Source organism: Sorex araneus, chromosome 6 (genome assembly GCF_027595985.1).
Source record: "Sorex araneus isolate mSorAra2 chromosome 6, mSorAra2.pri, whole genome shotgun sequence".
Taxonomy (NCBI): domain Eukaryota; kingdom Metazoa; phylum Chordata; class Mammalia; order Eulipotyphla; family Soricidae; genus Sorex; species Sorex araneus.
Window position 1 is genome coordinate 149,702,056 of NC_073307.1, and position 26,844 is coordinate 149,728,899.

Below are 26,844 nucleotides of genomic sequence, written 5' to 3' on the forward strand. Positions count from 1 at the left end.
AATACATGTATAAATTAAATAAAAAGTAAAATTGTATGAGTATATCAATCTACGTAGAGAAATACTTTGACAAAATCCAAATCACTCATGACAAAAACCCTCAACAAAATACGAATAGAAGGAAACTTAAAGATAGTAATGGCCACTTACAACAAACACATACCTAGCATGACACTCAGCAGTGAAAGAATAAAAGATTTATTTCTCTTGAGATAAGGCATGTGGCTATGATGTTTTGTTCCTAGGACCCATAGAGCATGACTAATGTAAAGTAAGTACTCATAAGGAAGGATTACCATAGTATGGAATATCAGGAATTTTATACAAATTTCTTTTAGAATATAGCATCTTACCACTAACTAACTGAATGCAGCATAACTAAGTATGCTGCACACAGGGTACCTCATACTAGGGATAGCAGGAGTGCTTGTGACTAATTTTTTTCAGCACCCAAAATACACTGGACATTATAACATTTGCTAAACACCCAAAATATAATTTAAGATACAGTTAAAGTCCAATACAATAAGCTGATCATGTTTTGCACAAACTGAAAAAATAAAATCGATTCTGGGGACCAGAGAGATTGCACAGGGTCCTTGCTTTGCATGTAATTGATATTGGTCCCAACTGACATCAGTTCAATTCCCAGCAAGGTATATAGTCCCCAAGCCCAACTAGGAGAGATCTCTAAGCATAGAGCCAGGAGTTAGCCTGAGCACAAATTTGCCTTGTACTCTGCTTGCCCACGTTCTATCCTCAACATCCCATATTGAGTGCTCCTGAGCCACCGGCAGGAGTGGTCCCTGACAGAAGAGTCAAGAGTAACCCCTAAGTACTGCCAGGTGTGACCCCCCCAAAACAAACAAACAAACAAAATCACCAGAACAAACTGTGAGGTCAACATTGCCGTCAAAAAAAAAAAAAAAAGAATTGGAACAAATCTCGGAACCCAACAGCTTTTGGAAGAAATATGTCTGGACTCCTCATTAGGTTACCAGCCCCAGGCCACCCCAGGTGGGAAAAGGTGCTGATTCACCGCCTATTCCCTCTGGCGGCTCAAGGTCTGCCATCTTCCAGAGACCAATAGATAGCCAGGTACGGGCCCGCAGTGATGAGACATGTGAGCAAATGGATGACAACGGGACAACAATGCTACAGTGCTATTCTTTTTATAATATCTCGTTTCTCTTGCAGTATTTTAAGAATACGGTCCATAGTGTATAAACACATAGTGCAACTTATGTGTTGATGTGCTATTTATGTTGTTGCTTAAGTTTCCAGTCAAGAGTAGGGCTAGAGCAGTTAAGTTTGAGGAAATCAAAAGTAATAAAGAAAAGGGAAAAGGGTCAGCATCACGACCGATAAAAGAACACCAGCTTCCTCTTTGCTGATCCAAGATTATAAAAGAGTAGATTATATGAAGGTTATTTATTTCACAGAACAGAAAAGACATAATGAAGGTGAAAGATAATAAGAAGATAAAAATTGTGTTAAATTGACTACTATGTATCTAGTGACTCTGATCAGCTTGATCTGGGTTTCTTAAAGTTTGGCAGTTTCATTTGTTCTTATGCAATGGATTGAAGAATCGGGATATTCTAAGAATCTCAAACATCAAATATCTGGAAAGAAAGTAGAACATATAGTGGTGAAAGGTTGTTGTTGAGGAATCAGTAGGCCTAAAGGGTTGTCCGTCTATAATTATCAGCAATAGCTGATTCATAGCTATAAATCACAGTTGAATCACAGCATGGAAATATAATGGGAGAAAATCTACAAATATGTGTAATGTCATGACTCTTAATTAAAAAGAGTATTTTAAGTCAGTATTTTAACTAAATATTTTTATTCTGTGTATTTCTCAGTTCAGAGTAATGTGCTTACATGAGTCTATGGCAAATGGGGACTCCAAACAACATGACTGAATTCTTTCCAATCTTTATTTTTTGTTCCCCACTGCCTAGCTTATAGTGTGAATAACTCTCCACCACTGTAGCAATATGTCCCTTCTCACCCCTAACAATGCAGAGAAAACCTGACAATACTATTCAAAACTAATGGATGATATCAACTCTCAACAAAATGGAGATTTCGAAGATTATGAAACATTAAAAAGGACATACATAGGATAACCACAGACAATACTAAACTTCATGGAGAAAAACTAAAAGGCTTTCCTGTGAAACTGTGGACCAGACAAGTATGTCTCCCCTCAACATTATTATTTATCATTGCGTTGAAGTTTTAGCCAGAGCAACAAGGCAATAAGAAGAACTAGAGATTCACATTGGTAAAGATGCTCAACTGTCACCAGTCACAGATCACATGATACTATACATTAACACCTTTCTACACTCACGATAGAAGTCGGACAGCATTTGTGCCATTTGGCTAATGTTTGATGTTATGAGAACGATGTCGTTAGAGAAGCGGAGGTGGTGTCGTTGCCAACCGTCTATCTTCATTCCCATTCCTTCCCATTCCAGTCATCATATGATGTTCTCGAGGGTGGCACTGACTGATTTTGGTGAAGAGGTGTCGCCCTGCAGAATCCCTCTCTTTATGTCAATGATCACTTCCTTGTAGAATGGTGAGATCCTAGTGGTGACTCCGCAATACAGTTTGCAGAGGATCTTGATGCTCTGAGTTTGAGCACCCTGTTTGGCTAGGGCTTTGATGACTGCTTAGTCTCAACAGAATTGAAGGCCTTCTTTAAATCGATGAACGTTAGACAGAGTGGCATCTTGAACTCTCGTGAAACTTCAATGAGTTTGATCACTGTGTGGATATGGTCGATCATGCTGAATCCTTTTCAGAACCTGGCTTGCATGCATGGTTGTCCTTCATCTAGTGTTCTGCCTAGTCTATTCAGGATAACTCTAGTGAACAACTTGTAGATGATGGATAACAGGCAGATTGGGCGATTGTTGCCGATGTCATGGATGTCTCCATTCTTGTACAGCAGAATGGTCCTGCTGGTTTTCCACTGGGATGGAACCTTGCATTCAGATAAGGTAACGTGTGAAGAGCCGAGCCAGTGTATTGATGAGTACTGGAGGCAGATTCTTCAGGTGTTTGGGTCTGACCTTGTCCGGACCGAGTGCTGTACGTGACTTTTCCGAGGAAAAGGTGTGTCGGATTTTGGAAGGGAGGACGTTGGGAATGACATATCCATCCTGCGGAATTTGGTATGTGGGCAGGTGGACATGGCTGTCAAAGAGATACGAATAGAAGTCTTGAATAATCCTCTCCATTGCCCTTCTGGAAGATGTGATAGATCCATAAGGACATTGGAGGGCAGTCATCTTGGTCTTGTAGTTGGCGCAGGACAGGCGAGCATTGCGAATACTTTTTCCGGCTTCTGCCATATCAGCCAACACTGCTGCTCTTCTCTCTTTCAGGTCTTCCTTTATGGCTTCTCTGCACAGCTTTGCATGCTCGGATGTTAGCTTGTGGTTGCCTGAGGCTTGTGCAAACCACACTGGTGAATGAGCTTGAGAGTTTCTGAAGACAGGCGTCTGTTTGTGGCTTTCTCACTCAGCATTTTTAACGTAATCATGAAGGTGATAATTGTAAATCGTATTCCTCATCGATGTTGTCAACAGAGACATGAAACACAATTTTTATATTTTATAAATAAATTATCTTATGAATGCCTTAGATAATAAATTTGTCTGGTAGTTCTTTTTTTAATTGGTAGATGACAATTTATTATACCTAGAAAACTCTAAAAACTCTTTTAAAAATCCCTAAAAATAATTGATTAGTACAATAGACTGTAGTAGGCTACAAAATCAGCAATCATAAGTCTATGACTTTTCTATATGCAAATAATAAAATATAAGACATAAAAATATTTTAAAATCCAATTCACAAGTGTGACTCAAAAAATAAAGCACCTGAGAACTGTCTGGTAATTCTTATTCTAATATTGAAGACTATATATACCCACAGTGGTGGCACTGTAGCACTGTCTTCCTGTTCATTGATTTGCTCGAGCGAGCATCAGTAACGTCTCCATTGTGAGACTTGTTACTGTTTTTGGCATATCGAGTATGCCTCGGAAAGCTTGCCAGGCTCGGTGGTGCAGGTGGGATACTCTCAGTAGCTTGCTGGACTTTTCAAGAGGGATGAAGGAATCGAACCCGGGTCGGCTATCGCTCCAGCCCCACCATGCTATCGCACCATATCCACAGTAGTAGCTCTGAGATTTTTCTGGGAAATCATGCAAAATCAAGGTTTCATAAGTAAGGTTATCCTCCTAAGGATATCACAGAATCCAGATGTTCCGAAAAGAATATTGTTTTCTTTCTATATGTCTATATTGCATTGGTCAGTGGTAAACATGCTGATTGTGGGACCATCATTAACAGCCCAACACTCATGGGATCCCCAATGCACTTCTTCCTGTTTTTTTTTTCTGTCCTCCCTGCATTTCTGCAAATGCAATATATTTCACCCATAAATGGCTAGTGTCAGTCCTGATGGGAATGAAAGCATCTTCATGTAGAAACCTAGGAATAATTATTAAAATATAATGGGCATAAAGAAGAAAGAGAAAAATACCTAATTATTCAGGTACATCAAAGTTTAGAAAGATATCAGCTTCAGGAAACATGATTGTTGGAAATATACACATTCTCAGGAAGAGAGATGATTCTACAGGTTCATAATTTTACAGTGAAACCTCCTTAAACTGTGCTTGGAAATCTAGAGGTAATTTGGGTTTCTATATCCCCATCCACCCCAAATGATGTTAAAGGCAGTGCAGCACGAGCAACGGGGAACACTGTCTATTCTATCAGCCAGAGATACTCTTTTCCTTCCTCATAGAAGTAGCACTAGGAGTTGGGACAACCTTGACTTATTGTTCAGACTCAGAATACACATTTATCCAAAGAGAATAGGAGTTTGTCATTACCAGAATCTTAAAGAGACAGACACGGGGTGAAATCTATCAGTTGTATTTTTGTGATTTCAGGAAGGAATAAAAATTCTGATATAGCACATCAAACTATAGATGTTGTACTCCAGGCTAGTGAATTAAACAGAACCACAGGCCTGTCATTTAACTGTGTAAGAGAACTACTCCATAACTTTTCTGACTCTAGCTTAGCTTTGTAGCACTTTCATCCCATTCATCGATTTGCTTGAGCAGGCACCAGTAACGTCTTCATTGTGAGAAATGTTGTTACTGTTTTTTGGCATATCCAATACAAAATGAGTACCTTGCCAGGCTCTGACGTGGGGGCGGGATACTCTCAGTAGCTTGCTGGGCTCTCTGAGAGGGTTGGAGGAATCAAACCCAAGTCGGCCACATGCAAGTCAAATGGCCTACTCACTGTGCTATCACCCCATCCCGACTTTAGATTCTGTTTTAAAATTTTGTGATATCTACAAGTTCAGAAAATTTGTAAGCAAAAATTAAATAATGTATCTATGTCAATAGACTGGCATTTGGATATTACGAACCGTCGCTAGTGTAGGGTATAAGAAATAAGTATTTTGGGAGTCTGGTGCGGATGATGGCCCGCCATCCTCTCCTCTTGGGACTGAGAAGTGGTCTTCTGATCTGAGTGCACCTGTCTGGTTCTAGAGGGATTCATCCATGAGAGATATCTGGTCAGAGAGGTAGGTTACTGCCTGACAGAACATTCTCAGCTCCATGCTAGGAACAACTAGCATGTGGCCAAACATATGTGTCGCCTGCAACTTCCCTTTTGAGATGCACACTGTGGCTTTCTCCACCTTTGGAAAAAGCCATGTTCTCACGTCAGTGTGTAATTCTCTCCCTTTCTTTCCCCTTCCTCAAAGGCCCCGAATAAAATCTGTTTTTACTTCAAAAACTGCTCATTTAATCCGAAAGTTCTTTTCCGTGAGAGAGACAAGGACCCGGATGGCCTGGACGAGGACTAGTACTGACTTTCCTTTTCTGTAAAGAGCAGTTTCTCCCTCCAGCCTGAGTTCAATGTTTCCCCCAAATGGGGTGGTGGAGATTAACTCCCATGCAAGACAGAACAAGTGAATGTCAGGTGTGGCTCGAGAGCTCTATAGAGGGACTGTCTGGACAGGAGGCCTGTGGGAAGGGTCCTATTACAGACTTTATCATTCCTCGCCTTCCCAGATGGTCCCCTGGATGGCAGAGATGGATCTGGAGAAAGTGGCCATCTCTCTTCTCCCCATCTCATGTTGGAGATGGGCCCTCGGGGGCCCATCTACTTCAATGTCTCAGCAACCCTGCAAACACGGAACAAGTTTAAAGGTGATTGTATGCAGTGGAAGTGGGGAGGGGGGAGGTCAAGGATGAGGGGAGAAGGAATTGTGGGAAGAAGTGGTAACAAACATCAAATGACAGTGGGGATTTCTGATTTGCATAGAGAAGGCCTGGCTGTGTACTTTAGCATTCTTGAACACATGTGAAATCCTTTAAGGTACACCCTTAGAAATGCAGATGGGAAAAATGTTGGAGAAAACGTTGTTTTTTTTTTTTTTTTTCAGAGAGATGGTATCTAAATAGAGAGCTAATGGATGGAACAAAAATATCCTGATCCAATCTAGGGGATGAACGTTAAAGGGAAAACAAAAAGCTTGTGCAGAAATCCTCATGTAGAGAAAGCCTGAAGTGAAGGAAGACAGGTTCAGAGAAGGGTAAACAATGGTACTTCCTTCCAGACAAGGTGGAGTGAAATGCGAAACGCAGGGGCATGATCACAGAACACTGTTACTTTCAAGTGTCATGTGAACAAGGAACACAACTTTTAAATTCAATTAGGATAATAAAACATTCAAGTCCTTATGAGCTTGAAAACTTATAGTGTTTTAGTATTTAAAATCCTTGTATATAACTTTTCACTGAATTATTTTTATTGGTTTTGGGACCACATCCAGTGGAGCTCAGGGCTTACTCCTGAGTCTCTATTCAGGGGTTACTCCTGGCAGTGCTCAGGAGATTCTGTGGGTTTCCTGAGACTGAACGTGGTTTATTGCATGCCAGGATAGTGCCCTGCCCACTGAACTAAATAACCACTGCCATATTTATCTCTTAAACCACTTTTGTGGAATAGTCTTGTCATATTATCTTCCTTACACCATCATCAAACAAGATTCTAGCATGATTCTATTAAAGTCCTCTAAGAAACAAAAAGGAAAGCATTGGGCAATGCAGGGATTAGGATAATGTAGAAAATACATAATGTCAGTCCCAGTAGGAAACTTTCGCACAGTCATATTTATGAAATGTCACCCCTCTAGAAATATTCCCATGTCACATGTTTCTTCTACGTCAAAACATGAGAGATTTCAACTGAAACAAGTTTCCTCTCTTGCATAGGTCATGGATGTAAAGTGGTTTCTGCATGCACTTTTGGATGAGCCATTGTGATTTTTCATCTCTGTGGGGAGTAAACATGAAATAGGAGGTATAAAAATATAAAGGTCATTAAACTCCTTAGAACTAGCATTTACTGAAAGAAATTGAGTTTCGCTTTCTGCTTAAATCCCACCACAAACTCCATCACAGTAAATCAGATCTGGCCTTCTTCGTTTTGAGAATTGAAAAGAGAAAATGTCCCATCTTATTTCACTGTATCACTGTCACTGTCATCCCGTTGCTCATCGATTTGCTCGAGCAGCACCAGTAACATCTCCATTGTGAGACTTGTTACTGTTTTTGGCATATTGAATATGCCACGGGTAGCTTGCCAGCCTCTGCCATGCGGGCGAGATACTCTCGGTAGCTTGCCGGACTCTTCAAAGAATCGAACCCTGTTTAGCCAGGGGTGGAGGAATCGAACCCAGGTCAGCCGCATGCAAGACAAGCACCCTACCTGCTGGGCTCCCATTTTCTTTAGAATATATATATTAGATTTGAAATCATGAGATGTCAAGGTCAGGAGCAGAGTATATTAGAGTATGTATGATTAAACTATTCACTTTTGCAAATGTATTCATAAAATTAATTTAATATACATGAGTTAGAACTCTGATTCCCATATTTTTTCTTACACACTGATATTGAAACTTATCTCAGAGCTCAGGATTTTCCTAAGTAAGCTGAAATTTCAGCTCATCCTTATCCCACAAACTCATTGATCTATCCCTTAAGGGAATGAAATAATATTCAAATACAAATGAGAACAGTTAACAAAAAATTATAAATAATAAAAGAGTTCTAATTGGTCAGGGACATCAAAGAAGTTTACAAACACAAGAAACCAAGCTACAGATAACAGCATTAGAAAATCATACTGCTGGACAAAGTCCAATTCACCAAGGGAACTGAGAACAATTGTATTGGTTCATGGTTTCTTAGAGAAAACTCTTTAAATTATATTTGGAATATATACATATGTATATATATATATGTGAAAGTCAAATTAGAAATATTGATTCTTTATTCTCCTCACATACACATAATCATGTTGGACGCAGTGCTTCATAAACAATAGAGAATATTCTCTACCTCATCAACCTACAATGTGCTTCATATTCCTCTTGGATGTAGAAACGGGACTTGAGGACAACGTTCACTTTTTGGCCAGCCACTGGAGGAGTTTTATCCACAAACAGTTAAAGTTTGCCATCACTGAATTTTCAGGAGACTAACACCTGGTGAGATATATAATTTATATTTTTGCATTTTCAGGAATCATTTCTAATTGTTGTAGAGCATTTAAAAGTCTGAAAGATGCAGTCCATGTTTCTGAGGTTAAAACAATTTCTTAACTGTATATACTTGAGCATGTAACATCCCCTTCTTGCCCTAGATTTCACTTTTTAAATTAGATTGTACTTTCAATTCTACAGGATTGAAAGTATCTATTAAATCATATATCCATGTATATAGCATAGCACCTCTGATATAACAAATACTCAGATACTTGGTAAAAGAACTTGCGGATCATGATTGGAGTAGCTATCAGAAATGAAACATGTGCCTGTTTGTTTTAAGAATAAATTGACTTTCCATTAGCAATTAATTTATGTTTTCTAATGGTCCAATTTATGTTTCCTAGTGGTCTTAGTAGACATTACAAAGTCTCTCCTCATCCTTATATTTTACATTTCATAAGATGTATAAATAATAATAATAATGTAGGGGCATTGTAATTCAGGTGTCTTTCATAATTTTGAGCATTGATGTAAAATATATCACTTTATGAAAAGTCCTATCTACATTTAAAAAATTGATACAAGTCACTGAGCAGAATCATTCAATTTTAAAATCCCACTTAATTTTTATCAGTGCACTTAATATTGCAAGTAGCTTTATGTTTTTGCCTTACATTAATCAGATGTAGTTTAATGCAGAAAATGAGAGTTTTCCTGTTAGCAGTAGTTTATCTCCCTCTTTAAGTGGACTAATCAGTAAGAAAAAAAGAAATAAAAGCAAGACATTTGTCAAAATGATAAAAGTGAAGATGTAGTTCATCAATACTAGATTAATAGCATCTAAATTCCACCAATATTAAATTATTGAAAGTTGAAATGCACCAGCAGAGCTATATTGTGAGTCGGAAATAAATCTGACATCAGAAGAGAATATAATACCCACGATGTCAATCTAGGAAGACAAATAAAGAATTAATAATTCACTGTGGTAAGTAATCATTCTGGATCACATTTGCAATGAATTTAAGGCAATTCACAGGAAAGATAATTAGCAATGGAGTTTTCGTCTATGCCTTTAAAGACTGATTGAATATAGCACATTACTAATATAGGTAAACAAATTCACAAAAAAGTTACTTCTTTATATATCATGACAGTAAAGTTGACACTTTGTATTTTTGGCCACCCTGGAAGTTTTCTTGGTTTTTTATTTGAGAGTCTCTCCCAGAGGTGCTCAGAAGACCATGCAATGGGCTTGCACTCCAGTCCTTGATACAACTCTCCTCTTCACCCTTAAAAACTATCTTAAAGTTAATATAACACGTTTTAATATAAATCCTAATATTGTGTCTATTCAAAAGTTATAACTATTTGCAGAAGTAATATGCTCTTAAAATAATTTTGCTTCCAAAATAGATAAGAAAGAAATTTGGGATCATGGGGATACAGGATCAGCCAATTCCAAGGTCATAGGCTGAAAAGATGCTCAGAGCTTAGTCAGCATAGTCACAAGGAACCCTGAACTATCTCTGGGGCACCCCCAACTGGTGGCTGTCTGGAAAGGAAAGACCATAGTGGTCTTCTAGGACAAACATGAATAAAATACGTCTCTTTCTATAGAGGCACATAGAGCTAAAAGCAATATCAAAGTGAATGTAGAGAATGGGAATACTGAATCTCATGCATGTCTTCTTGTAGAAAAGTTTTTACTATTAAATATTTTAAGATGGGGAAGTTCCAGGAGGGAAAGTGGTGTCATTGCTGGTGGGATATGGTCACTGCTGCAGGGATGGGTGTTGGATCATTGTGAAACAGAAACCTGATATGAACAGCTTTGTAACAATGCATCTCATAAACACTAAATTAAAAATATGAAAATTTTTAAAAATTTAAAATAATGGAATCAGAGGTAGGACACTTGCACACCTTCTGGTCCACTGTGCCCCAGCAGAAGTGATCTCTGAGTGTAGAGCCAGAAATAAGTCCTTAGCATCTCTGGGTAGGCCCACCAAACCAAAGAAAATTAGTAGAAAATTGTGTATTATGCTAGAAAGTTATTTTCACATATGTAAAATATTCATACTGACTAGAAATAAGATATACTCAATTTCTTTCAGGTCTCCTCTCTCGGAACTTTTAGATACTGAGAAATTGAAATTATGGGTCAATAATATGATTAAGTGTGTATTATTCCTGAGAAGTATTAAGACTTCAGACTATTTTCTACACGTGAACACTGCTTTAAAATAATGCTGGAATTAATATTTTATATCCCTTGATTTATACACAGCAAGTGTGACAGTAATTATATTATTTGACTCTTGAAGGTTATAGAGTTCATATAGTTTTTCCATTTTATAGGAGAACAAGAAAAGTGTTTAAATGATTTCTTCAATGACACATGAGTGCTTTGAACCTAGGTCTGCCTGAATCTGATTCTCATTTATTGAATGAGAATGAATTCATTTGTGCCTACTGTTTTAATACTAAGACAATCTCATCATCAATGAACCATACACTGATATTCTTTACTATTTGATATTGTTGACTGATACAGTGTCCAAATTGAATTTATTTAGAATCTTGTTGTCTGACAGAGGCTTATCGTTGCCTCTGACATTCATTTGTGTAGGTACCAGAACCTACTCTGGTAATAGAATGATAAATAATGGGAAAAAATAATATCCAAATCTGCAAATTTGTGATGTGATGCGTATATGTCTAGAACTTGGCTTTTCTACTTATTTGCTTTAATGATAAATGAGTAATTCATCTTGTAATGCCATATCAATTCAGACAAGTTACTGATAGACATGATTTTTAAGCACCACTGAACCTGTTTTTTTTCCCCATTTTACTTGTAGGTAAGTTATTGACTTGATGAGAAAATGATACCTGTTCTTACTTAACTCAATGTTGTAATGGTTATATATAACATATCCATAGAGAAGAGCTGGAGCAATAGGGCAGCGGGTAGGGCGTTTCCCTTGCAAGCAGCCGACCTGGGTTCAATTTCTCTGCCCCTCTCGAAAAGCCAGGCAAGCTACCGAGAGTATCTCACCCCCACAGCAGAGCCTGGCAAGCTCCCTGAGGTGTATTTGATATGCCAAAAACAGTGACAAGAAGTCTCACAATGGAGATGTTACTGGTGCCCGGCTCGAGCAAATAGATGAGCAACGGAATGACAGTGACAGTGACAGCTATCCATAGAGATTATTAGACATAATGGAGAAAAACTACATTGGTTTTCTATGAGACTGTGCATCAGGAAACTGTCTATTCTCACCACTATTATTGGGCATTGTCTTGAAGTCTTACCCAGAGCAGTAAGGAAATGAAGGGAAATTAGAAACATTCAAACGGGTAAAGATGTTTAACTCTCACTATTCACAGGTAACATGATACTGTACAATAAAAATCATACAGACATCATTTAAAACTTTTAGAAAGAAAAATTCTACACAGTAAAACATTAGGATTCAAAAGAAAGGCACAGAAATGTTTTTGCATTCTTGTATGTAAAAATATGATGTAGAGGAGAAATAAAAATCAACAATTTCATTCACAGTCATGTAAGAACCAAATCAGAACTGAGAAGAATCCCCTTTGCAGTTGATTCTAGCAATTGACTACCCAATGGTCAGATTTTATGATACAAAGAGAGCTATCTTGCAACCTTTTCATCTGTGGCTTTGCCCCACATAGAAATCATAGCTAACTCTTGCTGTTTAACAATATATCCTCTTTACATGTTTGCTTGATATTCCACACTGTAAAAAATACAAATGCGCGCGCGTGTGCGGGAGGGGGTGGTGTGATGTATGTTGTGCTTCTGTATCTTCTCTCTTACTTCTTATACAGTCTTAGTTTATATAGCAATCATGTACGGTGGTGACACAAAGGTGGGTTGAACATTAACAAATCAACAAAGAGGAGTAAGACGACTCCTTCAGAAGATTAACAAAATCTCATCTAAGGAGGTTACTCCAGATTACTAGGAGATCTGCTCAAGGGCAGGATCCCATCCAGGGTGTGTCACTTTCTTCTTTCCTTAGTTAGTAATCCATTTAAATAGTTCTAGCAAATTTACTTCTAATATTTCCAGCAATGTCATTCTGTATGAACACAATAAGAGATATATCAGACTTAAAGTTCGGTTCTTCCTGAGGACATCTCACTATATATTCCAGACCACAGTCCTCAGGCCAGGTTAGTCTTCCTAACCTCAGCAGGGTCCTCGTCTCGTCATTACTTTTGGATCATGGCATCATTTGTCTATGACCATGCTGTCAACTTATAGTTAAGTATTGTGGCACTTTGGCCTGGCCCATTTCTATGCCAGGGTAGCTCACAGCTTACCCTGGGTCCATTCCGTCCCTCATTGGGACCCTGGTTTTGGGGTGCTACGAACTAAGGGCAACTGAGTGGAGAAAGCAGATGCCCAGGAGTAAATATTATTGGAGTCAATCAGCTCCCAAGTTACAAACCATAATATTAACTGTCTTCCTGTGTCCATACAGAAAGGACATTGCTTTAAGGTAAACTAAGTTCCCTGTGGCAAGGCTGAAAGGACGAACTCAATGTTATTGTACACAACATTACCACTTACAAAACAATCTCATTTTGTATCACATTGATTGCAGAAAAAGAAAAGATAATTTTCATATAAATGAATCATCTTATGAACCCTGTGATAATAATATGAGTCTGATATGAGTTTCTCATTCTTACATTGCAGATCTATATATCCATTGTGGTAGCTCTGAGACTTTCCTGGGAAATCATGCAAAACCGAACTTTTGTAAGTGAATTTGTTCTCCTGGGGATTTCACAGAACCCTGATGTTCAGAAAGTATTATTTGTTTTATTTCTACTGGTCTACATTGCAACTGTCAGTGGCAACCTGCTAATTGTGGCGACCATCCTTAATAGTCCAGCACTCGTGGGCTCCCCAATGTACTTCTTCCTGGCTTTCCTGTCCTCCCTGGATGTGTGTATCTCCTCTGTCGTTGCCCCTAAGATTATTGTTGACCTTCTCTCTGAGAAGAAAACCATCTCATTCGCAGGCTGTATGATACAGATCTTTTGTTTTCATCTTTTTGGTGGTGTGGAGGTGATTGTCCTCACAGCCATGGCCTTTGACAGGTATGTGGCCATCTGCAAGCCTCTGCATTATACTACAATCATGAACTCAAGGCTCTGTAACATTCTGGTGGGGGTAGCCTGGGCAGGGGGCTTTCTGCATTCCATTATCCAAAATGCCTTAGCTTCCCAACTGCCTCTGTGTGGCCCCAACATCATCAATCATTTCATGTGTGACTTGTACCCATTAATGAAGCTTGCCTGTGTTAGCACTTATGATTTTGGCCCAATGGTGGCAGCCAGCAGTGGACTCTTTTGCATCCTGATCTTCTTTATGTTACTTGTGTCCTATGGTGTCATCCTGTTCTCCCTAAGAGGACACAGCACTGAAGGACAGAGGAAAGCACTCTCCACCTGTGGATCCCACATTGCTGTGGTGATTTTATTCTTTGGTCCATGTACATTTGAATATGCTCGGCCTCCACTTGTTTTCAGCTTTGACAAAATTGTGGAGATATTCTACAGCATGCTAACTCCTCTGCTGAATCCTATAATTTATACTTTCAGAAATAAGGAAGTAAAGAATGCTATAAGCAAATTCTGGAATACCTCGATGGCAAAACTTTGTAAAAAGTAGATCACAGAAGTTTAAAATTTCAACATTTAATTATACTAACTTCAAGTTCTCCTGGCATAAATTTTTTTGATTGACTATTTGGACTAAAATTAATCTAATAACATATATAGGAGATCTGGGAAAAAAACGTTCTCACTCCTCTACTACTTAGGTCTCCTAATAAACATCTTAAAAATATTATATGTACATTGAGTTGAATTGTATCCAGATTAGAATTCAACATCAAAAAAGTGACAAATTGGGGCTGGAGCGATAGCACAGCGGGTAGGGGCGTTTGCCTTGCACGCGGCCGACCCGAGTTCGATCCCCGGCATCCCATATGGTCCCCCAAGCACTGCCAGGAGTAATTCCTGAGTGCAAAACCAGGAGTAACCCCTGAGCATCGCTGGGTGTGACCCAAAAAGCAAAAAAAAAAAAAAAAAGTGACAAATTGATATATTATATAAATTCTTCTCATTCATTTAAATTTTCAGGAATTGTGAGGATAAATAAAGATATTTTCAAATAGGTAAGTCAAACCCACTAAACTGTTTTTCTGGAGGAACACTTCTTATATTAAATTTTTTTATTACAGAACTGTGATTTACAAAATTATTGGTAGTTGAACTTTAGGCATCAAATATTTCAAAGTCAATAACAAAACCAGTGTCAACTTCCCTCACCAGTGTTCCCATATTCACTCCCCAAACCAATCCCGAGCCTATCTCTCTTGATCAATTTGGACAGGCACATTATAAAGTTTTAGCCCTAATTTTTATTCACCCACTATTTCAACTTCCTTTCTTCACCTCTTGATTTGTTTTTTTCTTTGTCCAAGAAGGCCTTTTTGTTTTTAAGAACATGCTAGACAGTTTTTCAGTTTGTCTGTAATTTTTGTTCATGGTGTTTTTTCAAAGTGCTTACACTTAATATGTAATTTACACTGCGATGTAAAGATTAAGCTGTTTTAGATGTTCACACTCACTGTTAAATTTATAGATATTTACACTCAATGTGTTTTTTAAGTTATCATGAAAAGCACTCCCCTAATAGCTATGGAGTCAGATTCATAAACCTTCCTAGACTCAAAAAATCTTAATTATCTCTAAATAGGGGTTTATTTTTATACTGTAGCACTGCACTGTAGCATTGTCATCCTTATATAATGAAAATATTTAAGGCGCCATCATATAAAATTCACTTTGCAAAAACTTTCATCTTGGAGATGTTTTTCTGAAAAAGTTATTCTTTGAGGGGACTGGAGTGATAGCACAGTGGGAAGGGCGTTTGCCTTACACGCGGCCGACCTGGGTTCAATCTCCGGCATCCCATATGGTCCCCCAAGCACCGCCAGGAGTAATTCCTGATTGCAGAGCCAAGAATAACCCCTGAGCAATGCTGGGTGTGACCCAAAAAGAAAAAAAAAATGTTGTTCTTTGATATTTCTAAAGAATATATAAAATAGGGTTTATTTTCCTATCCTAGGGTACTAAGGCCTTTAGTAACTGTAGTTGATACATGACAGTCCTACAGTTTCTTAAATTATCACGCAAGCAACAATAAAATAATATCTAGAAATACAGAAACTGTAGTATATATAATATATATTATAAATCAAGTATTAATATAGTTGTGTCCAAGAACAGTTTTATCAATAATCAAATATAATTTGAACTGTTTAAAAACCCTACAAACTCGGGTTGGAGCAATAGATCATCTTTATTTTTATTTTATTTAATTACAGTAAATGAGTGGAGCAATAGCACAGCGGGTAGGGCATTTGTCTTGCACGGTTTCGATTCCTCTGCCCCTCTCAGAGAGCCCAGCAAGCTACCAAGTGTATCTTGCCTGCATGGCAGAGCCTGGCAAACTACCCTTGGAGTATTCGCTATGCCAAAAACAGTAACAACAACTCTCATTTGAAGACATTACTGGTGCCTGTTCGAGCAAATCGATAAGCAATGAGATCACAGTGTCAGTGATACAGTGAATGACAAAGATACACATGATTAGTTTCAAGTATATGATGTTTCAACACCAATCTCTTCACTTGTGTCCACTTCTCTCCACCGATGCCCCTTCCCACCTCAGTTTGGGCTCACACCCACCTGTCTGCCTCTATGAGAGGTGCTCTTTACAACTTTTGGACCCGTGGTTTATAGTATTGTTACCGATCAGGTTTCATGCACACTTGACTGCCTTTCAGCTTCCCCTCCTTGTCCAGTAAAATAGTTGTGTAACATTGTTGCATTCCCTTGGCTGTCTTATCCCTTCATTTCCCTAAATGGTATGCTTCTTACTGAAAGCCAGTTCTCAGGATCATCTTTATTCCCTGCTGCTTCTACTCTCTGAGGGCAGAATTTCTTAGGTTTCTCAATAAACACCTAATGCTTTGAATTTATATAATTATGAAATTATTTTATCTTTACAATCTTTAGGATCATCTGAGTTGTTAATTGAAGTTTGCAGTGCTTAGAGCCTCTCTAACTCTCTCTGTACAAATAAAATTTTATCCTGCTTCTAAAGGTAATTAAAGAGTTTATTTTGTGTATAATTGTTTTGAGGCAAATGAACAATTTGCATGACTATATCTGCAATATTACTCCATAGAAAAATCTAGTATAGTCTTTTTGAAGACTGTTTTTTCATAGAGTCATGTTAGAATCATCTGTTTAAATCCATAATTATATTTCTTTGCTACTTTTAAAACTCGATGGCCAATCTCTTGATTGACCAATCTCTCTAGTTCATTTTCTAGAAATCTTGAATTCTAGAATCAAAATTCATGTAGCCTTATCACATGAAATTTTGTATGACTAATACTAGGAATGGTGAAGAAATATGTAAGAAAGTGTGGAAAACAGGATCAAAGTATTTATTTTATAAAGATATGTCTATTTAATTGAATTGAAAATTTATGGAGGGGTAGGAGCCACACCCAGCAGTGCTCAGGGCTTAAGGAACCATATGGTGTGCCTGGGACTGAAGCTAGATCAGTCACATGCAAGGCAAAGCAAGTGCCTTATCTGCTACATGCTTCTTCTAGTACTGATTATTTTAGTTTTAAAATAGTGTAAATCTCATCATAAGACACTCCCTGCCCATTTTCCATACTTACCACACCATATTTCATGAGGTTCAGACAGTAGGCAACAAATCGTAGAGGGAAATATTTGTATATGCTCAGATTATATACATGTCTCTGTCAAGTGGGCACAAGCAGCACATGGGCTGGGTGGGGCTGGAGAGATAGCACAGCGGTTGGGCGTTCACCTTTCATGAGGCTGACCTGTGTTCGATTCCTCCGCCCCTCTCGGAGAGCCCGGCAAGCTACCGAGAGTATGGAGCCCGCACGGCAGAGCCTGGCAAGCTACCCGTGCGTATTGGATATGCCAAAAACAGTAACAATAGTCTCTCAATGAGAGACGTTACTGGTGCCCGCTCAAACAAATTGATGAGCAAAGGATGACAGTGACAGTGACATATATACATATTTTCAGACATATATGACAAAGCTGACATCATCCAAACTTTAACATGTTAGTGATATCCTATAGAATGTCTTAATGGCTTCTGCCAAAATAGAACAATCTTCATGATTTTCTATAAGAACATTTTTTGTAAGCATGATCAGTAGTTCTTCATAAAAGACAATACAAAATATATTCTTTCGTTTGTGTTTTGGGACAGGGATTGGGGCTTGGGATGGAAACATCCCAAATTTGGTGGTGGGAAGGTGTAATGGTGGTGAGATTGGTGTTTGAATATTAAATGTAATCCAATATTGTGAAGTAGTGTATAAAATAAAAAAAATTAAATAAAATAAAATTGGGTAAATCTGGAGCGATATCACAGCCTTGTATGCGGCCCACCTGGGTTCGATTCCTCTGCCCCTCTTGGAGAGCCCAGCAAGCTACTGAGAGTATCCCGCTCACATGGCAGAGGCTGGCAAGCTACCCGTGGTGTATTTGATATGCCAAAAACAGTAACATGTCTCACAATGGAGATGTTACTGGTGCCCACTCAAGCAAATCAATGAACAACAAGATGACAGTACTACAGTGTTAAGTCTTACCAAAATCCCATAAAAGGAAATAGAGAAATTTTGTGTTATTTCATTAATATTTAGTACATGGCTTTGGTCTTCTTTTTATGTCTATTCCTTTAAGTTTTGTATTTGCATAAATTAAAATAGTAATTAAAAATCTCTTCAATAACAAATGCCCTGATCTAGAGAGATTTAATGGTGAGTTCTATTAAGTTTTTAAAGTATAGTTACAAGTTATATCCCTAAGTCTTCCAAAATGTTGAGGAAACAGAAATTCCTCTAATGATTCTATAAAACAAACATTCAAAAATACACAAAGATAAAAATATTTCCAAAAAGAAAAGTAGACCACTTTCAGTAATGAACATTGATGCAAATAATCGTCAACTGAAAGTCTTAACAAAATGAGTCCAAAAGCAAATCAAAAGGTTAACCCACAATGGTCAATTAGGATTCATCAGAAAGATAAACATAAGTAAACAGATTAATACATGTATCACTGTCACTGTCATCGTCATCCCCATTGCTCATCAATTTGCTCGAGCAGGCACCAGTAGTGTTTCCATACTGAGACTTGTCGTTACTGTTTTTGGCATATTGAATACACCACAGGTAGCTTGCCAGGCTCTGCTGTGCAGGAATACATGTATAAATAAAATAATTCAATAAAATTAAAAAAACCCAAAGACACAGAATAGACAAAAAAAATAGCTATTGCAAAAATGATCTTACAGATACCAGCATAATGTCAGGGGAAGATGGTTGAGTTGGCTTTACTTAACTAGGGGAACTGATATTAGTGATGTGTCAAGTTAAAAGATATGCTTCACATGTAGTATTGTCACACCTGTTACCTCTTTAATCCATTTTTATCTTTCTCCTCTTTATACTTTATTTTTTATTTTCTCCTCTATCCTCTTTCCTCCCTACTGCTTATTATAGCATCTAATTTTGGTTTTGCTCTTTTAAAGTCTTTAAGCTCAACAAATAAAATTTTGTTATTTCCATAATTTCACCTATCCTCTGACATTTTAAGAAAGAAAGCTTTAGAGTCTCCATTATTGATTACTTTATAAGAACTAATCATAACAGTAGAAAAGAGAAATTTTATGAAATTTCACAATCACCAATTTACAACAGAAACTGAGTTGTAATGCTTATGCTAACAAATATATTGCACAAATTATCACCTCAGCATGTAACTGCAGATGAATTTACTTGGATTTTCACTTAATTCGTTACTCAGTGAATTTTATAAAATGAAAGGTGACATAGTAATGAACTAAAATCACAAGAAGAAACTTTCCGTTTCTATCCTCAATGAGCTCCTATTCCATTCATCCATAAAGAGCGGTAAAAGACAATATTCATTTAAAGAATGAGAATTCCACGATGAGAGATCAGATATTTCTAATCCTCTAGAACCATTTCTTCCCCACATAACAAAGACACTTGACATGTAGTGAAATAGACAGTTAATTCAGGTACTGTCGGCAGCAACTGTTACCTTTCTAAAATTAGATGAAGTGGTAACTAGTTCAAATTAAGTCTTCTGAATCAACCTGAAACACATATCGATAATTCCTAAATTTTTTATCTTTAGCAGATGGTCTAACTCTAGAAGAAAATATAAAGTTGATGTCCACAATGAATTGGCTGACTAAGAAATCATGGACCTTTCTCAGCACAATCTATTCCTCGATGAATATGGAACTGTATAGAATTACAGAAAAATTACTCTTTCATATAGTTTTAAGTTTTAATGTTCACTCCTCTTATTTTTTTTTAACTTTTTTGTTCTTTCCCAAAGCCTTAGTTGATTTATCTGGAGAACTTGTGTAGTTCTTCTCTTGTATCACTTGTATCACTTGTCATCTCGATCTTCGATTTAGTCGAGCGGGCACCAGTAACGTCTCCATTCATCCCTGTCATGTGCTAGTGTAGCCCAATGGCATCTGCTTGCTCCAGAAACACGAAGAGCCTCAAACCGTTTGTTCAGGGTTTTGACGAAGAAGTCTGACCATCTCGTAGGTGGGCGGCCATGTGGTCTTTTGACGTCCCATGGAATCCACTCAGTAACATCTCTAGTCCAGAGGTCGCCTCTAAATCGAATTACATGTCTGGCCCATGCGATTTTTGATGCCTTGGCAAATGAGACAGCGTCTCTGATTCTTGATTGTTGATGGAGGTTGGAACTCCGGATTCCTTATCTCACTTGAAACTTGATACTCCAAGCATAGCTCTTTTGATTCCTCTTTGAGATACCAGAATAGCATTCTCATCCTGTTTTTGTAGGGCCCAGGTCTCTGAGGCGTATGTTAGTACAGGAAGAATGGTGGAGTCAAAAAGATGTGCCTGGAGCCAGAGGTTCTTTGTCCTCTTAACCACTTCTTTGACGCTCTTGAAGACGTTCTACGTTGTTCTCTTCCTCCTGCACAATTCAGATCCAGGTCGTTTGTCATATTGAGTTCTCAATTTAGGTACTCATAACTGATTGGAGATGTTTGTTCCATTGAGAGTAAATAGAACATCAGGAACTAGTCCTTTCCTCATGAGCATTGTTTTCATGAGATTCAGCTGCAGTCCAACTAGTTCGTCTCCACTAGTATGTTTCTGGCGCAGTTGTTGATGTGCTTAAAATGATCTGGGCCCAGCAGAATTCCTCCGTACCAGCATGAGACCACCACCATGATATTCCTCACGTTCAAAATCTCCATGAAATGGAGAAGGCGCCCACCAGCTACTGTCTCCCCATCATCCTTACAGTCCTGTAGGAAGTCTGCTTATCCTCACAATATATCCCGTACACATAGATACTGTGGGCGGCACTAGCTATTTTCTTATTCTGATACAATTTGGCGAGAACCATTTTCACCTGTTGGGGACAAACTACTGGAGCCAGATGGGCCTGAAAAGTACTTCTTTGGTCTGTGATAGGAACTCCATGATCAATCGGAGGTAATTCTTCTATTTCTATGCGATTTTTACTGATATCAAAATCTAATGCTTTTACTGGATTTGCTGGTCGACATGCTAAAATCACGTCTTCTTCAGTGTCAACATCTTCCTCTTCTGTTTTCTTCTTTATGTCTGGGCCGGGTTCTGTCATCTGATATTTCTGTATTGGAACATCTCTTATTTTCTCCACCCACAGGTAAAGAATACTTTCACCAATATTCTGTATGTATATTTCCTCAAAGCTATTTGATAAGTCTGTATGTTCTTGCCCTTTGAGCCATGGAGCATTTAGTTGATAAACAGGTGGAGCAGTTCAGGGATACTCACTAGGTAACATCATCTGCAAGTAAAGTGTCCATTGGGGTTCATCTATATAGTCTCTAGTTATAATACAAAATATTTTGGCACAGTCATCAATGTCACATATTGCTGCCATTGCTTCAATTTCCTCATTCTGCATCTGGTCTCTCCCTGAGTCCCCCTCTGTCATGTGGCCCCAGGAGCAGCCCCGGGAACAGTCCCTATGAATATAAATTTAAAAAAAACCCTTAAAATAGAGATTTTATATGACACAGAAATTCTATTTGTGGTGCCTATTCACAATACAGAAAAAACATGTTTTGCAAAAAATATATTCACACCTATGTCCATTGCAACACTTGGTATAATAGCCAGGATATAGAAATATCCTAAGACAGAATATCCAAAGACAGAAGAGTAGATAACAAACTTGTAATACAGACACACATTTGAATGTGCTGCTGAAGGAGTGATGATATCATGCAATTCACTGAGACCCAGATGACTCTGGAGCATCTCATGTTTAAATGAAGTAAGTCAGAGGACAAGGACAAATAGTGCACACTCTCACTATTCCGGAGCATATAGAATAATGTGTCAAGGGAATAGAACATCTCAAAGGTTGGCATTGGGTTGGCATTGGCATTAGATTACACTCAAAAATATGTCAGGGAATGAAATAAATGGAGGAGAGATATGAAAAGATGTGGGCTAGAAGTAACTTAGCCATGGTGGAAAGGCTCAGGGATCTTGGGTTCATCTATGATAAAGAGGGAATGTTATTTATCTATGTGTCTGTCTATCTATCTATCTATCTATCTATCTATCTATCTATCTATCTATCTATCTATCTTTCTTTCTATCTATCTGTCTGTCTATATCTATCTATCTATCTATCTATCTATCTATATATCATCTATCTATCTGTCTGTCTCTCTGTCTCTCTGTCTATACAAATTACCAGACCCAATACTGCTTTTAAGAATTGGACCCAAGGCACATATGCTGCCTGAGCCCATGTGCTGCTTGCGCCCATGTGGCCGAGCACATGTGTCGCCCGAGCACATGTGTCGCCCGCATCTCCCCTCTTGAGATGTGTACTTTCATGCTTTCATACTTTTGTGTCAAAAGCTTGGTCATGTGTAGGGGCTTCCTCCACCCTTGGAGAAGCCCGAGTTCTCTCTTGAGCATGTTATTTTCACTATTCTCTCTCCCACTTATCCCTTCCTCCTTCCCTCAGAAACCTCCAAATAAAATTTATTTAGTTAAAAAAAAAACCAAAATAATCGGACCCAAACTACAAAAAATTAAATTAAAAATAATTGTCTAGCAATAGGTAAGTTGGGACTGGGAAGGAGGAATGTGAGCATGGTGGTGCAGTTGGAGTCAGGAATTTCATATGCATTAAACTCTATTGTCCACAAGTCTATAAATTGGTGTCAAAATTAAAAAAGAAAACACACAAAAAACTTAAACATGCATTAAAGAGATAACAGAACAAATGGGGCTTAAGTTTAAAATTCCTAAGCAGATAATTTCTATAATTATTTTAGTATTTTTAAAAATATAGTCCTTTGGGGGAGAGAGGCCTATTATTTGCCAACTAACCACGCTAGGTGTTCTGCCTATAAAGAAATTTTGAATACTTGTTTGCTCATTTTATTTTTATTTTTGAGCAACACTTGGTGATGCTCAGGGGTTACTCCTGGCTCTGCATTGAGGAATTGCTCCAGGTGGTGCCTAGGAACCATATAGGATGCTGGGGATCGAAACAGGTTCAGCTTCATGCAAGCACACTCCCATCCTACTATACTATCTTTCTGGCCATTGAAATTTTCAATTTCTGAATATGTTCTGGGTAATGTTCCTATCAACACCTCTGTTTGATATGGGAAGGGAAACTGAAGCTGACTAGAAAATCATACACTGCAAATGGAAGAAATTAAATCAGAATGTAGGAACCTCAATCTGCTTTCAATTGTTAGCTCGAAAGCAAACTAGCTCTCTCATGAATATAGGATTTCATGTCTGAGAATGAATGGATGTGGATACTTGATATAATAGTCGATTTCTAACTTTAGAAATCTAAGATTTAAGTATAATTTAGAAGGTAAAACTTCAGGGTGTAGATGTTCTGAGCTTAGATTCTAATTTTCCCATTTCCTCGCAGAATAGCTTCATTAAGTCTTAGCTTTCTTAATCATAAATGGGTACAGTAAAAATGATATTTTCCTTAAGATTACATGAAGTACTGCGTAAAAACATCAAGCACATAGATTCTTTAAAAAATTAGTCTGTTATTTATTGTAAAATTTTGGTAACTATACATCTTAGTGACAAACACGAAGTAACTCCAGAGATAAAGTTACACAGGAAATTCTTTCAAAGCTGAAAAATGAGAGATTCAGAGCAAGAAGACAAAACTATGGCTATGTATTAGAAAGTTCAGTCTTACTCTGCAAATACATATATTCCACCCATAAATATCCAGTGTTCCTGAAGAGAATGAAAGCAAGTTCAAATATTTAGAGACAATTAAAAATAAAAATAAAGCTCTAAGGAAGAAAAAATATGAAACCTAATTAGTCAGGTACATCTCATCTGAGTAAGGTAATAGCACTAGAAAACCATAGTCTTTGGAAAGGTCTACATTCCCAGAGGAACAGACAAAAATTCCACAGGTGCATAATTTCACAGGAAATCCTCTTTAAACTACATTTGTAAAACAAGGAGGCAATTTCGGTTTTCTTAACAGTCATTCCAAATCATGCTTAAGGCACTGCTGCACAAGCAATGGAAAACATTCTGTAGGCTTGAGAACAACCTTCACAGTTGATCAGTCTCTGAATGGATATTTATCCACAGAGAGTAAGAGTTTTTCATCACAAGAATCTTGCAGACTGACACAAGTTAAGTTCTATAATTTTGTGAGTTGTGTGCACGCGTGCATGCTGGGAGATCAGAAAGAACTAAAAAATGTGTTGATGAAGCACTTTAAACTACAGATGTTGTATTCCACGCTTCTGAATTGAATAGAACCAACGGCCTGTCATTTAACTTGTAAAAGAACTACTTATGAAATTGTTCTGGCTTTAGGTTATATTTTTAAAATTTGTATGATATTTACAAGGACTGGAGCGATAGCACAGTGGGTAGGGTTTTTGCCTTGCATGCAGCCGACCCAGATTCGATTTCTCTGTCCCTCTCGGAGAGCCCGGCAAGCTACTGAGAGTATCCTGCCCGCATGGAAGAGCCTGGCAAGCTACCCATGGCATATTCGATATGCCAAAAACAGTAATAACAAGTCTCACAATGGAGGCATTACTGGTGCCCACTTGAGCAAATCGATGAACAATGGGATTACAGTGCTATGATATTTACAAGTCTGGAGGGTCTATAAGCACAAATTAAATAATCTATGTCAATACTATAGTATCTGGATATTATAAGCACTCATTACGATTTGGTTATAAGAAGATGAGTATTTTGGGAGTGTGGTGCCAACAACTTTCTCCTCATCCTCTCTTAGTGGGGTTGAGAAGTGGCCTCCCCCAATGGGTATCTGAGTGTACAGCGCTGGCCCTGGAGGGGCTCTTCCCGGAGCCATATCTGCCGGGGCAGGCCCAATAGGGCCAGGGGGGCCTCACTTGACCCCTCTGGATTACCCCAATGAAACAGCCTGGTGCAGTGTCTGGGGACAATGACATTTCTTTTCAATATTTATTTATTTATTTATCCCCCCTTCCCTGCCACTGCCTAGCTCACAGGAAAATTTCTGAAAAAAGAAAATAAAGCTACCAGTTGTGAATAACTTTGTGAAATTAAAAAAAAAAGAAGTGCTTTTATAGAGCAAGAAATTTACTTTAAAGATTCAATTAATTTCATTAAAACTAAAGCCAGAAATTGAAAAATTTGAACATTAATATACATATATGTGTGTATAACATATGTAAATACAATCTTGTTTAAAATCTAAAGGCAAGGGATCTGTTTCAAAATGGTTTGTTTTAAATTGGAATGCTCTGCCACAGAGGTGGAGTGGGGTGGGGGGATGGGATAGGGGGATGGGAGGGATACTGGGTTCATAAGTGGTGGAGAATGGACACTGGTGGAGGGATGGGCTCTCGAGCATTACATGAGGGTAAAATAAGCACGAAAATGTGTGAATCTGTAACTGTACCCTCACTGTGACTCACTAATTAAAAAATCAATAAATTATAAAAATAAATGGTTTGTTTTGGCATTAATATACTTTACTGGTAATCAAATGGGACGGCTGTTCTAAGCTGTTTACATTTGCAAAATAATTTAATCTTTATGGTAACTTTTGAAACAGGGAATATTAGTTTCTTAACTGGTAAGAAGAAAACTAGGACCCATAGAGTATGACTAACATACAACAGGTACTCATAAGAAAGGATTATGGTAGCCTGGAAAATCAGGAACTTCTCACAAATTTCTTTTAGAACGTAGCACTTCCTACCAGTAACTAACTGAATCCAGCCTAGCTAAGTATGAGCTACACAAGGTGCCCCATACTAGGATTAGCAGGAGTGTTTAAGACTAAATTTTTTTTAGACGCCCAAAATATATTGGACATTGTAACATTTATTAAACACCTAGACTATAATTTAAAATACTCTTGAAGTACAATACAATACGCTGATCATGTATCACTTGTCATCCCATTGATCTTTGATTTGCATGGGCAAGCACCAGTAATGTCTCCATATGTCCCTGTCGTGTACAGTGTAACCCAATGCCATCTGCTCACTCCAGGAACACGGAGAGCCTCAAATCATTTGTTCAGGGTTTTGATGAAGAAGTCTGACCATCTCGTAGGTGGGCAGCCACACAGTCTTTTGACGTCTTGTGGAATCCACTTGATAATAGCTCTAGTCCAGAATGTCTCTAAATTGCATTGCATGTCCAGCCCATCTGATTTTCGACACCTTGGCAAACAAGACAATGTCCCTGATTCTTGATCATCCACGGAGGTCGAAACTCCAGATTCCTTCTCTCACTTGAGTAAAATGTGAAACACCAAGCATAGCTCTTTTGATTCCTCTTTGGGGTACCTGAATAATGTTCTCATCCTGTTTTTGTAGGGCCCTGGTTTCTGAGGCGTATGTTAGTACAAGAAAGAATGGTGGAGTCAAAAAGATGTGCCCGAAGCTGGAGTTTCTTCATCCTCTTAACCACTTCTTCGACGCACTTGAAGGTGTTT

At 38.1% G+C, this 26,844-nt stretch overlaps 1 protein-coding gene and 1 pseudogene across 1 annotated transcript; one reads left to right on the top strand and one right to left on the bottom strand.

The window, feature by feature from the left end:
• The first annotated feature begins 13,396 nt into the window (after window positions 1-13,396).
• On the top strand, window positions 13,397-14,332 carry LOC101544762 (olfactory receptor 4C15-like). The gene has a single exon (XM_004622232.2). The coding sequence runs from the start codon at window positions 13,397-13,399 to the stop codon at window positions 14,330-14,332; it is 936 nt and encodes a 311-aa protein (XP_004622289.2).
• Window positions 14,333-20,118: 5,786 nt separating this feature from the next.
• Window positions 20,119-21,807, bottom strand: LOC101544493 (protein IMPACT-like; annotated as a pseudogene).
• Window positions 21,808-26,844: the final 5,037 nt, after the last annotated feature.